The sequence below is a fragment of the Armigeres subalbatus genome, chromosome 1, assembly GCF_024139115.2.
Source record: "Armigeres subalbatus isolate Guangzhou_Male chromosome 1, GZ_Asu_2, whole genome shotgun sequence".
Lineage (NCBI taxonomy): Eukaryota > Metazoa > Arthropoda > Insecta > Diptera > Culicidae > Armigeres > Armigeres subalbatus.
The window spans coordinates 303,505,408-303,518,418 of NC_085139.1; the positions used below are offsets into that span (position 1 = coordinate 303,505,408).

General features: G+C 37.9%; 2 protein-coding genes across 3 annotated transcripts in view; both read left to right on the top strand.

Annotated features, from left to right (window-relative positions):
* Positions 1-13,011, top strand: part of LOC134207851 (all trans-polyprenyl-diphosphate synthase PDSS1) — a 336,013-nt gene that overhangs the window by 83,377 nt on the left and 239,625 nt on the right. The gene's annotated exons all lie outside the window — the stretch shown is intronic.
* Positions 5,641-13,011, top strand: part of LOC134216970 (uncharacterized) — an 80,614-nt gene continuing 73,243 nt past the window's right edge. The window contains exon 1 of the mRNA XM_062695728.1: positions 5,641-5,680. Within this exon, the coding sequence (XP_062551712.1) occupies positions 5,649-5,680 (32 nt within the window). The 5' untranslated portion in view covers positions 5,641-5,648. The remainder of the gene's footprint in view (positions 5,681-13,011) is intronic.

Genomic DNA, 13,011 nt, shown 5'->3' on the forward strand with positions numbered 1-13,011 from the left:
GTAAAATGTGCTTAGATTTCTCAACACTACAATAGGAGAAATGCCGATCTCGTATTTGTCTTACCCACGATTTTGAACGTGGATGCGCCTCTGGGCTGAATAGCTAAAATTTGATTTTTTTTTCAATGAAGTGAGAGGTGAGGAGTGAGATGTTCGAAGCAACAAGTTAACAGTAAGAAAGAAGATCTAAGAAATGAGAAATTAGATGATCGAACTGTGTACCGACAAGTGCGCAGTATGTAGTGAGTAGTGAGAAATAAAATGTTTCATGTAGGCAATAAGTTAGGAAAAGTGAGATATGAGAAGGAAAAGTAAATGGTGAGGAAGTGAATAGTAAAAGAAATAAACGCAAAAGGTGAGATGTGAGAGATCATAATTGAAAAGTGAGACTCAAGATGCTGAGAAGTGAGTGGTGGGATATGGAACAGAAGGTAGAAGAAAGATTGAAGAGGAGAATCTCTTATATCAATTATGTCAATATCTCATTTTGCTATCTTATCAACATTTGATATAATTGAGCTATTTTCGTCTACTCGGGAAAGAAGGAATAAGGGATAAGGAAGAGGAAAGAATCAATATGGAAGGGGAAAGAAGGAATAAGGCAGAGGAACGAAGGAATGAGGAAGTAGAAAAAAGGAATAAGGAAGAGGTATGAAGGAATAAGGAAGAGAAAAGAAGGAAGAAATAAGGAAAAGAAAATAAGAAAGAAGGAACACGGAAATAGGAAGAATGAAGAAAGAAGATGGATGAAGAAAGAAATGCGAAAAAGGAGGAAGAAGGAAGAAAGAAGAAGGAAAATGGCATAATGAAGAAGGAAGAAAAAAGAAGGAAGAAAGTAGAAAGAAGAAACAAGAATCCTGAAAGATGGAGGAAAAAGGAAAAGAGAAGAAGGAAGAAGAAAAAATGGAGAAAGGAAAAAGAAGAAAAAAGAAGGACGAAGGGATAATGAAGAAGGAAAAATAAAGAAGCAAGAATAAAGAAGCAATAATAAAGAAGCAAGAATAAAGAAGCAAGAAGAAAGAAGTAAGAAGGAAGAAGGATGTAGGACGAAGGAAGATTTAAGAAGAAAAAAATAAAATGAAAAGGGAAAAAGGCAGAAGGAAAAAAAATATAAAGAAAAAATAAAGAAGAAGGGAATTGAAATAATAAAGAATAAAGGGAAGGGAGAAGAAAGAAATAAAGATAAAGAAGAAGAAACAAACAAGAAGAAAAAAGGGAAAGAAAAACGTAAGAGGGAGGAATGTAAAAGGGAAAAGAAATAAGGTATGGGGAACAAAGAAAATGAAAAGAAGGAAAGAAAGGAAGATTTTTTTCAATTTTATTTGCTCACATCTCACTTTACACCTCTCACTTCTCATATCTCACTCGCTTTTCATTTTTCAGTTCGTACTTTTCACTTCGCACCTTAGTTTTAATTTTTCACTTTTGATTTTTCACTTCTCACTTTACACTTCACATATGTCATATCTCATCTTTTTCACTCCCTACCCTACTTCTCACGTTTTATTCCCTCTGACAATTAAGAAATGTCTCATTTCTCACTTCTCCCATTACTCTTCACTCAATTCTCATTACTCACTTCTCATTATTCACTACTCTCCACTCGCAAGGATTTTTTTAAATTTTTCGGCCAAACGGCATTCGATCAAATGGTGTTCGGCTAAACGGCTTTTGGCCAAATGGCCTGACACCGCATATGCACATATAAAAGTTTGCACTCTCGCTTCGTTAGCAAGTCTTCTCCAGAAAAAAAAATCGATTCGATTCGGGAATTTGGCTCTTCATCAGGGATTAATCTCGAGCCATGATGAAGATCCAAACCCCCGGATCGAAACGTTGGCAATGAAATTATCAACATTTTCATGTGACTAAGAGCTGAAAATCCTATTTTTTGACTCATACGCAACGAAAGCAACACGGTATAGAGTTCAACTACCTGTAAATCAAAGCTATGAAGGTGTGCTTGCTGAAGGCACAGTTTAAAAGATCTAAATCTCTAAATTAAGCAAGGAATAGTAAATCTATTGTTCTCTCTCTCTCTCTCTCTCTCTCTCTCTCTCTCTCTCTCTCTCTCTCTCTCTCTCTCTCTCTCTCTCTTTCTCTCTCTCTCTCACTCTCTCTCTCTCTCTCTCTCTCTCTCTCTCTCTCTCTATCTCTTTCTCTTCCTACGAGTAACATAATAATGTTGAGTTAAATGTGGATGGACGCTCACTCTAGCTCAGGAGCATCGCTTTTCGGGATACATAGACCGTCTGGAGAGTGATAACAATTTTTCGCTCACTTCGATTGCCACCAAACGTTGGTTTGCTGTTTTTCTTTCATATTCGAGACTTTTCGTGGCATCATCAATTCAAATGGTAGTAGCTTGTGTGGAACAAAATACATAATGCTTTCATACAGATAGCGTGGTGGTGTGGCTAGAGTAAGCGCATCCCTTTGGCTATTATTGTTACTATTCTGGGTTCGAATCCCGACGCGGGGTAAAAGTGATAGAAATAGGATTTTCATCTAATGGGCAAGATTTTCGTTTATCTTCCAAGGCAAATTATAGAGAAAAGATTGATGGGTGAAAGATGATCCTCAACATAAACAACGAAAAAAGATTCTCCCTTGGCCTGAAAAACGCTTGCTTTGGTCTCACTGAAACGAAAAGTTGAAACCCTGATCCACAACATATACAGAATAATGTTCAATTATGGATCAGAGATGGATTAGATACTGAAAATCAACAAATTATTGTTGAATAAGATTATCACTGTTACCAAAAAATTAGATAACTCATCGCGTCAAGGGTGATTTTTGGTTTATTTCGATTGTTACGCATCTCCGCCAGTTACGAAATGGGTAGAAATACAAGAAATCGATAGTTTATTCAAAGTGTGTCAACATTCTGTCAGATAATCACCTGAAATCAGAGATTTGAAGTGGTGTCGGTTTTACTCGCAGTGTCGGTTTTACCCACAATTCCCTTACGGGATCCAGAAGAAACTGCGTTCATAAAAGATCCACCACCGCACCAAATATGTTATGTACAAGACGCTACAGACATGGAACATGGACAATGCTCGAGGAGGACTTGCAAGCACTCGGAGCATTCGAGAGACGGCTGCTTTGGACAATCTGAGTTATCTGCATGAACTCTTCAAACAGATCGGAGATCGGTTCTCTGCATACGTAGTTTGGAGAAATACTCTAGTAGTGAAGATTGGTGCTTCATTGGTTTTGTTTGTAAAATAGTGAGAAAGATTTACAACGAGTTTGAAAATTGACAACATCTCGGAACCATTCAGATAACCAATTAGTGACAGTCCAGAGGTAATGGATCAAAATTATTTTGGAATTCTTCCGAATTCCGTTTCATTTCATAAAAGCCAATTTTTCTGACGAAATGTTTGGAACTTACCAATACGAAGTAAAATAACAAAATCAGATTTCGGAATACTGCATATTTTCATTAAACATTTCGAATTTCTAGCTTTTTTGCTGTCATGTGCCTCATCTGTGATACCTATATAATGAATAATTTTGATATGTCAAATGATATGTTATTTTGATATGAAAATATGATATGTTATGTTGTCAAAAGGAGGACAAAGTCCTGCCAAAGGATACCATCTGGTATGCCTACGCCAGGTGGTGTCGTATAAGGTAGACGGGCCCAGTGCACTATGGTCCAGGATACAGATTTACGCGGAAAGATGAATTTTACGCCAAAACTATATTTTTTAGAAAAAACTGTTGTTCTACAAAATTGTTCGAAATAGTAAGGCCATCATTATGGTTCTACCAAAAAATAGGGTGGCCCATCATATAAAAAAAATAGAAAATATTTTTTTTATTTCTCAGAATATTGACATGTTATGTTCTACAAAGTTGTAGCGCAGCTAATTCCAATCAATTTTGCTAAAAAAACTTTTTCTGTAGCTCTTAAGTTGGCTGATTTAGAGCAATTTTACCTAATTGGATTAGGGTGTACCTAAAAAAAAACAGTATTTTTGATCTAATTTTTTTGTTTCAGATTTCTCGAAAAAGTCGTCTTCAGGTGACTTTTAGAGCTCAGAAAAATGCAACTTTTGATGGGTGAATATGCACAATATCTTTTTCTGATCAAAAGTTATAATCGTTTTTCTGTCAAAATTACATTTTTTTCATAAGTTGATATCTCCGGTTAGGGCAGACAAAAAAAAAGGTTTACACGGCATCTAAAAGAGAAATTTATATTCTTCATTATGTCAAAAAATTGGGGATATGTTATTTTTTTATCTCAAGTTTCACCAATTTTACTAAAATCATGTTTTTTCAAATAAATTGATATAACTCGACAACGAAAGAAGATACAGACGATATTCTTATAGCAAAACACGCGTTTTGAAAAGCCCCAAAAGTCTTCAGAAGGTGACATCTGTGAAAAATAAAAAATGAAATGAGCAGATCATAAATCTTGTTTTTTGAGGGACACCCTAATCCTGGTAAGTAAAATCACTCTAAACAAGTGAGCTTAAGAGCTACATAAAAAGTTTATATAGCAAATTAAATTGGAAAAAGCTGCGCTACAACTTTGTAGAACATTTTATGTCAATATACCGCAAAATAAAAAAAATGAAAATTTCACATTTTAAAAAAATGGCCCACCCTATTTTTCGGTATCTTTATAATAGTGGCCCAAGTATCCATAACAACTTTGTAGAACAAATTTTCTTTCTTAAAAGTATGCTTCAGACCGAAAATGCATCTTTTCTCGTAAATCTTGCAATACGATGATAATGGTAAAACTTATAAATAGTGTTAAAGCTGTAGATTTTTTATTTTTCATTTCTCACGAATGTCATCTTCTGAAGACTTTTGGGGCTTTTCAAAACGCGTGTTTTGCTATAAGAATATCGTCTGTATCTTTTTCCGTTGTCGAGTTATATCAATTTATTTGAAAACACAAACTTGAGATAAAAAAAATAACATATCTCCAATTTTTTGACATTATAAGGAATATGAATTTCTCTTTCAAATGCCGTGTAAACATATTGTTTTGGTCAGCCCTAACCGGAGATATTAACTGATGAAAAAAAAATGTAATTTTGACAGAAAAACGATTATAACTTTTGATCGGAAAAAGATATTGAGCATATTTACCTATCAAACGTTGCATTTTTTTGAGCTCTAAAAGTCACCTGAAGACGACTTTTTCGAGAAATCTAAAACAAAAAAAATAGATCAAAAATCCTTTTTTTTTTAGGTACACCCTAATCCAATTAGGTAAAATTGCTCTAAATAAGCCAACTTAAGAGCTACAGAAAAAGTTTTCTTAGCAAAATTGATTGGAATAAGCTACGCTACAACTTTGTAGAACATAACATGTCAATATTTCAAGAAATAAAAAAAAAAATTTCTAATTTTTTTTATATGATGGGCCACCCTATTTTTTGGTAAAACCATAATGATGGCCTTACTATTTCGAACAATTTTGTAGAACAACAGTTTTTTCTAAAAAATATAGTTTTGGCGTAAAATTCATCTTTCCGCGTAAATCTGTATCCTGGACCATAGTGCAGTGAGACTATCATTTTTTGTTATTTTTTTTAAACCATAAACGAAGCAAACTCATTGACTCATATCTTTTTCTCTTTTTTTTCAGGTACGTCAACCAATCTGTTATGAAACCATGTAAACAGTTATGGTATTTATGGTAAATATTACAATATACATATATACAATTTCAGTGACTATCTCCGTAGATTTTTTTTGTAGGAATTCCGATCAAATTTCCAACAAAATATGCGATGAAATTCCCAAAAATCATTAGGAATATTTTAAAGGAATCTATTGAGAAATTTTCGAAGAAATCTCGGAAGAAATATTCGAAGAAGATCTCAAGACGCAAGTGTTTTTCAAGGATTAAAAAAAAACATATTTTCCTATAGGAATTTTCAAAGAAATATCTTGATGCATTTCCAGAAAAAAAATGTTTCAATCTTCGAAGTAATTTCCTGAGAATTTGCCTAAGAATCCCTGGAGGAAAAAAAGGAATGTACAAAGAAATTCAAGTTTCTTTGGAAATTCCTTTAGGAATTTGATTGGTAATTCCTGGAAGGAATTCCGTCAGAATTATGGGAGCCGAAGGAATGAAATATCAGAAAAAAATCTGAACGTATTATTGAAGGAATTCCTGAAGTAAATTCCGGAAGATTTAAAAAAAAATTCTTGAACAAATTCTGGAAGAAATTTTCGAATGAATTCCTAAAGAAATTTCTGAAGGTATTTCTAGATTTATTTGCTGAGGATGTTTGAAGAAATTCCTTGAGAAATTTAGTAAGGAATTTTTGGAGTAATTTCCGATGGAGTTCCTATGGAGGAATTTTTGAAGGTATGCCTGGAAGAATTTCTGGATGACTAATCGAATTAATTTTTACGAAAAAAACATCTGGATGGTTTTCCGAACGAACTTTTCGGGTACATAAATTCATGAGATATAACCTGGACGAATACTCCGAGAAATTTCTGGAGGAATTTCCGAAACAACTGAAGTAATTTTCCAAGGAATTCTTGAGAAATATCCGAAGAAGTATGATGATTAGAGTGGGGCGCAGTTGTATGGAAAAATGCAAACTTCGTCCGATCAAGTGAGATCAAGGTTTTTCTGAATCGTTTTGGGACCCCAATCAACTGTGCAAAATATGGGCTCGATTGGTTGCAGCCTCGCATGCCGCATCGCGTTTTAAATTCACATGGAGATTAGTATGGGAAAATGTACTTTTTTACATTTTTGCTCTTAGCGGCTTCAATTTATCATCAATCGCGTGACTCAATACGTTAGCATATAGTCTGGAAGATTCCGAAATACTTTGCCGAAGAAAGTACGTAGCTGGAAGGTCTACAAAAAATGTTATTACGTTTCGAAAATTGATTGTTCAAACCAAGAAATCAATGTTTCTGCCAGCACTACCGGACAACATATGGTTATCGAAGGTCAAAACTCATCTTCCTTCTTGTCAGATTTTTTTCTTTGTGAAATAATTCCGGATAGCTCCCATTAGCTCTAAAGCCCTATTAGATCAATTATTTTGAAATAACACTCAGTTTAATTATTGGTCTACGTAGTACGGCAGTGCTGGCAGAATAAACGATTTTTTGCATATGGTTTGAACACTCAATGTTCGAAGCTTTATAACTTTTTTCGTGGACGTTCCAGCAACGTGCCTTCTTCAGCAAAGTTTTTCGGCATCCTTTGGGTTATACTTTAACGCAATGTGCCACTTGGTTTTCGATGAACTAAAATCTCTAGTAGTAGAAATGCAAAAATATACCTTCTCCCATACTAATTTCCATACAAACTTCAAACGCGATGCGAAAAGCGAAGAAGCAGCCAATCGGTCCCAAATTCTGCACAGTTTGTTCAGGACCCAGAATGAATTCGAAAAACCATTGATTTGAAAAAATGACCATGGCGACCCACTCTAATGATGATGGATCGATTGCAATCTCGATATTTTTGGGTTTTATTTTTGGCATGAAGTCTTAGTTTCAGTTTCAAAACAAGGTTTTGTTTCACTACTATCCAGAATTTTGCATGAATTTCCGAAGGAATCCTTTCAAATGTCACTGACGGAATTCTTGCAGGAGTTTCTGCAGTAATTGACTTATCTGTCAGTGATGCTACGTCTGTGACGTCTGTGAGTTATCCGTCAGTGATGCTACGTACAGATGAACAATAGGTACAGCGCTTTAATAGCGTAGATATCATTGAGGATTGAAGTTGATGGTCATGCGTTGAACAAACCTAAGAGCTGTAAAAGCCTTTGCGATAGCAGTGCTTACATGTGTATTAAACCGAAGCATGTTGTCAATCGTTACCGCAAGGTCACGAATAGACTCGGCACGTTCCAAGATATCCAATCGGACCGAATACTCAAAATTAACGAAATTTATTTACACTTTTTGGTGTTCAATTCAACTCCTCGATGAATGTATATGTGGTGGATGCTTGGAGCAATCTACCTGCACAATATTTAGCAGACCGTCTATTGAACAGACTGATCATATAGCAGTTCTAGTTTGCCGGAACGTCAAATTGTGTTTCAAGCTTAGTCTCTGTTTCCGAAACTTTTGACATTGGTTCCCTTGAATGTTGTCACGGATTACTTTGCCTATCTTGCTCTCCAAGAGTCGACGATAAATTCGGATTAAATGCTTTGAAATCCGCACCGGGGATGAACTAATATGCCACGTAAGTTCACCGATTGTTACCAACCCTGTCCACTTGGTTGAGCAATAGAGAGGTTCATCATCTATTTCATTTAGTTCTGCTGCTTAATTATTGACTGCTACTCTAGATTGCTCATCAAAATTATTGGATTTTATTTAGTCCATTGTCAACTATTCCAAGCGTTTCTGCCGTTTTGCGGTGCAAAATTTCTCGTTTTTTCTCCGCTGCAATATGTTTCTGTTGTAGACAACCCATCGAGAATGATTACACCACTCAATCAGCACAAACATATCCCGCCACCCATCCGCCATCCAATACACATAACCCACAGTAATCGCCCATCCTCCGGCTGTAAAACACCCAATATAGTGTGCGACAAAAAGATAGTGAACAATTTTAAAGTGATCTTTATTTTTTATCAAGTAAGGCATTTTTAGTCAGACTAAACGTTTTAATACAATAGTTAATATTTCTTTTTCTTGATTGATGACTTGTGAGGGAAGTCAGATTTTTTCTTTTTTTGGAAAAGATGTTTAATTTTGATACACATAGTTAAGTTTGCCATCTTAGAGAGCTTTAATAAGCCTCACTTGGCTGTTTGTTTTTCATCATGTTGTGGAATGTAGGGCAGCGGTACTCAACTTTTTTCTTGAGAGGTACCCCTTCGCACTTTTGAATTATTGAGGTACCCCCTGTTTTTTTTCTGTAAATGAAAATGAGTGTAACTCATGAGATATATGGAAAAGGGAACTGAATACTAACAGAATATATGAGTTTCCATTAAGTGAGCTGAAATTTTCATTATTCCGAGCTCTTGAAGAGAGGCTTCCGAGCCTGTTGCAATAGGGCTTTTGAGCCACTTAAAAGGAGACTTCTAAGGATCTTGAAATGACGTCTCTTAGCCCCTAGAAAGATGGATTCCAAGCCCATTGAAGAGAGACTTCCGAGCATCTCGGAAGAAAGCTTTTAGGTCCTTTGAAAGGATTCCGGGCCTCTTGAAAGGAGGCTTTCGGGAAACTTGAAAGGAGACTTCCGGGCCTCTTAAAAGAGGCTTCCGGGCCTCTTGAAAGGCTTCCGGGCTTCTTGAAAAGAGGCTTCCAGGCATCTTGAAAGAAGCATTCTGGGACTCTTGAAAGGAGGCTTCCGGGCCTCTTGGAAGGTGGCTTCTAGGCCTCTAGATATGAGGCTTTCGAGCCTCTAGAAAGGAGGCTTCCGGGCCTCTTAAAAGGAAGCTTCCAGGCCTTTTGAAATGAGGCTTCCGGGCATCTTGAAAGGAGGATTCCGGGCCTCTTGAAAATAGGCTTTCGGGAAATTTGAAAGGAGTTCTCCGGGCCTCTTAAAAGAGGCTTCCGAGCCTCCTCTTGAAAGAAGGCTTTCGGGCCTTTTGAAAAGAGGCTTCTGGGCCTCTTGATAGAAGCATTCTGGCACTTTTGAAAGGAGGCTTCCGGGCCTCTCAAAAGGAAGCTTCCAGGCCTTTTGAAAGTAGGCTTCTGGGCATCTTGAAAGGAAGATTCCGGGATTCTTGAAAATAGGCTTTCGGGAAACTTGAAAGGAGGCTTCCGGGCCTCTTGAAAAGAGGCTTCCGGGCTTCTTGAAAAGAGGCTTCCGGGTCTCTTGTAAAAAGGCTTCCGAGCCTCTTGAAAGGAGGCTTCCAGGCCTTTTGAAAGGGGAGGCTTCCGGGCATCTTGAAAGGAGGATTCCGGGCCTCTTGAAAATAGGCTTTCGTGAAACTTGAAAAGAGTCTTTCGGGCCTCTTAAAAGAGGCTTCCGGGGCTCTTGAAAGGAGGCTTCCGGGCCTCTTGAAAGGTGGCTTCCGGTCCTCTAGAAATGAGGCTTCCGAGCCTCTAGAAAGAGGCTTCCTGGTCGCTCGAAAATAGCCTTTCGGGCAACTTGAAAGGAGTCGTCCGAGCCTCTTGAAAGGAGGCTTCCGGGCCTCTTGAAAAAAGGCTTCCGAGCCTCTTGAAAGGAGGCTTTCGGACCTCTTGAAAGGAGGCTTCTGGGCCTCTTGAAAGAAAGCTTCTGGGCCTCTTGAAAGGAGGCTTCTGGGTCTCTTGAAAGAAGGCTTTCGGGCCTCTTGAAAGGAGGCCTCTGAACTTCTTGAAAGTAATTTTGAACCTTTTGACAGGAGGCTTCCAATTCTTTTGAAAGGAGTAGGAGAAGGTGGCTTTCGAGAAGCGTAGAAAGATGCTTCCAATCCTCTTGCAACGAAGCAACCGAGCTTTTTAGAAAAAAAAAATTTTCATATCTCTCGAATGGAGGCTTCCGATCGTGTAGACTCTAAATTTTAGTTCAGAAGCATATTCTTAAAATTCAACATTCAATATTTTGTTTCGGTTAGGTAGATTGCATAGAAACATTTGTCCTGCCCTTTTTTATCTTTTGTCCCACAGCGCTTCGTCCACTCTGCAGGAGGGCAGGATTTGATAGTCTCTGAATTACTGATCGCCATGCATATTATATACAAGACAAAATTCTGAAATAAAATATATATACATATATCAAAACTTTATCAATGAGTTTTGATTAAAATTGTAATAAATCCGCCATTATGCATTTTTTTCCGAGGTACCCCCTGGACCCGGCAAAGGTACCTCCAGGGGTACATGTACCCCAGGTTGAGAACCGCTGATGTAGGGCATATTTTGTTTCATCACCAACATAGATTTGACACACTATCGGTATTTTGGCTGCTAGGTCCAAGGTGTGGGTGATGCGAACGGGAGCGACATTAGTAGTCTTATACTTTTGCATCAACAACATCGTACAACGTTCTGTGAAATTGTTCTGTAGCTTACCAACTGCCCTTATTGCAATTCTGAGCTCAGTCGAGCAATCAGAACCAATTTCCAGATCGAATGTTTGACGGAGGTGTATTTCCTATACGTTTTGACTGAAATACAAACTTCAAATCAAATGCGCCAGCTTATGCAACAAGCGATTGAGCTGAAATTTGATTTTCTCACCCAAAGACACAATCCTGGGGGATGCCCCGTGGAATTCGACTAAGCTGGGCCCGTCTGCTGTCCATTGACCACATTTTTCTAGCCCGTGGGCATATAGAAAAATGTTCAAGTTCTGTTCCGGGAGAAATAGCAAAACAAACACTGAAACTTTTCAGTAGATCGTGTTTTTTTTGTTTACTGCTGGAAAATTAGTCACATTAGCTTTAGATAAAAACAAAGAAATCCAAACTTACATTTTTCAGTTTTAGACGAAGGAACAAAAGGTAACAGGCCAAACTTAATTAAACTATGATTTCCTTTGTACGGTTGCATGTTTACTTTAAAAATGACTACCGGTAGATGCAAATATCGATTTCAGGTCCTTGATTTTCGCTCTGCTCGCCAAGGTAACGTGCTGCCAGTAACATCTTACGCTAGGTTTTGTAGTGCGCTTTTAAAGAATTTCATTTCTTCGCTATACTAATTCTTCCATTCATATGAATGGACATGCATTGCATTTATGAAAGTAACGTCGAATTCCCATAAAAATCGAAACTTGAACATGGAACAAGTTCGTATGACACAAACTGTATAGAAAGGTAATCTGGAAATATTGATTCGGTGTACGTTCATATAACAAAAAGAACTTCTTTTAAAAAAGATACACAGATCTAAAAAAGTACCAAAATTTGCAATAATTCTCAACTTTAGTCTTAGGATGTATAAGAAATTTTAAATACAAGTATTGTTCTTTGAAAGTGTCTTATTTCTAAAAGGAACCCTTTAATGTTAATGTTCTAATAAAACACTGTTTCTTTGTTGATTCCCAATCGTACAAATGCAAAGCAGAACCGATGGGAAACAAGGGCATCTTTTAACCTTCAAACCTGCCAATCCGCTCTCATGGCCCTAAAGTCAGGATGGCACTGTATTCTACCAACCCCAAGAACTATCACGCCGATCGCCATTCACAAACGGCTCGGATATCAACGCGGCCCGCAGCCAGGCAGTGAACGCACGCGTGCGTAGAAGCAGGAGACTTCAACGACCGATCGACGCGAAAACCCGTTTCGGTCAATCGGAACGAACTCAATGGGTCGCGCGCGTCTATTTCGGTGAATGTGTGTCACTCGTCACCGCTTAATCGGCTGCTGCTGCTGTTGCTTAGGGCCCCCAGCAGACTAGACTAGGGCCCGACTAAAACAACGTCGCTGTCCTACTTTTTTCGACCGGTCAACAAGCGCGCTCTAGCTAGAAACCTGCCGCCGCGATCGTGGTCGCGTCAGATTTAGAAGATGCGCTGCTTCTTCTATATATCTTTTTTTTACTCAATTCATGACCGCTGGTCATGATCGCTCGATTGTCGATGACCGTCACACGATCGTCGTAGTTTCGGTTCATTTTTCCAATATTTGAGAAACAAAACAACCGAAACAAGGTCAACCGGAGGCTAGGCGACCAAAGTTGAGCGGTGATGAGTCGATGTGAATGTGAGTACGATCGCGAGAGCTTGCCGGATTGAACAACGATGCGGATGCTGTGGAATCATCTTCATTTTTTTGCGTATCGAAATGGCTTCGATATCGATACCCAATCAGCTGGTTTGGGGCAATGCGGCGTTTGTAAGTGTTCGTTTCGAGGTAGGGGATCCTTCATAAATGCAGCTGTTCGATGGATATCGAATGGATTTGAACGGGCTGACCTTAGACTTTAATTGGTCATTAGTAGTTATGGAATGCCTTTGAAGTGGTTCCTAAGACAATAGTCCGGTAGTTTAGGTGAGAAAAAATACGATGACTTCTTCCGATATCTAAATGAAGAAACATGATACCAAAAAATGTCAGAGTAGTGCCCTTGTAATAAATTTACAAC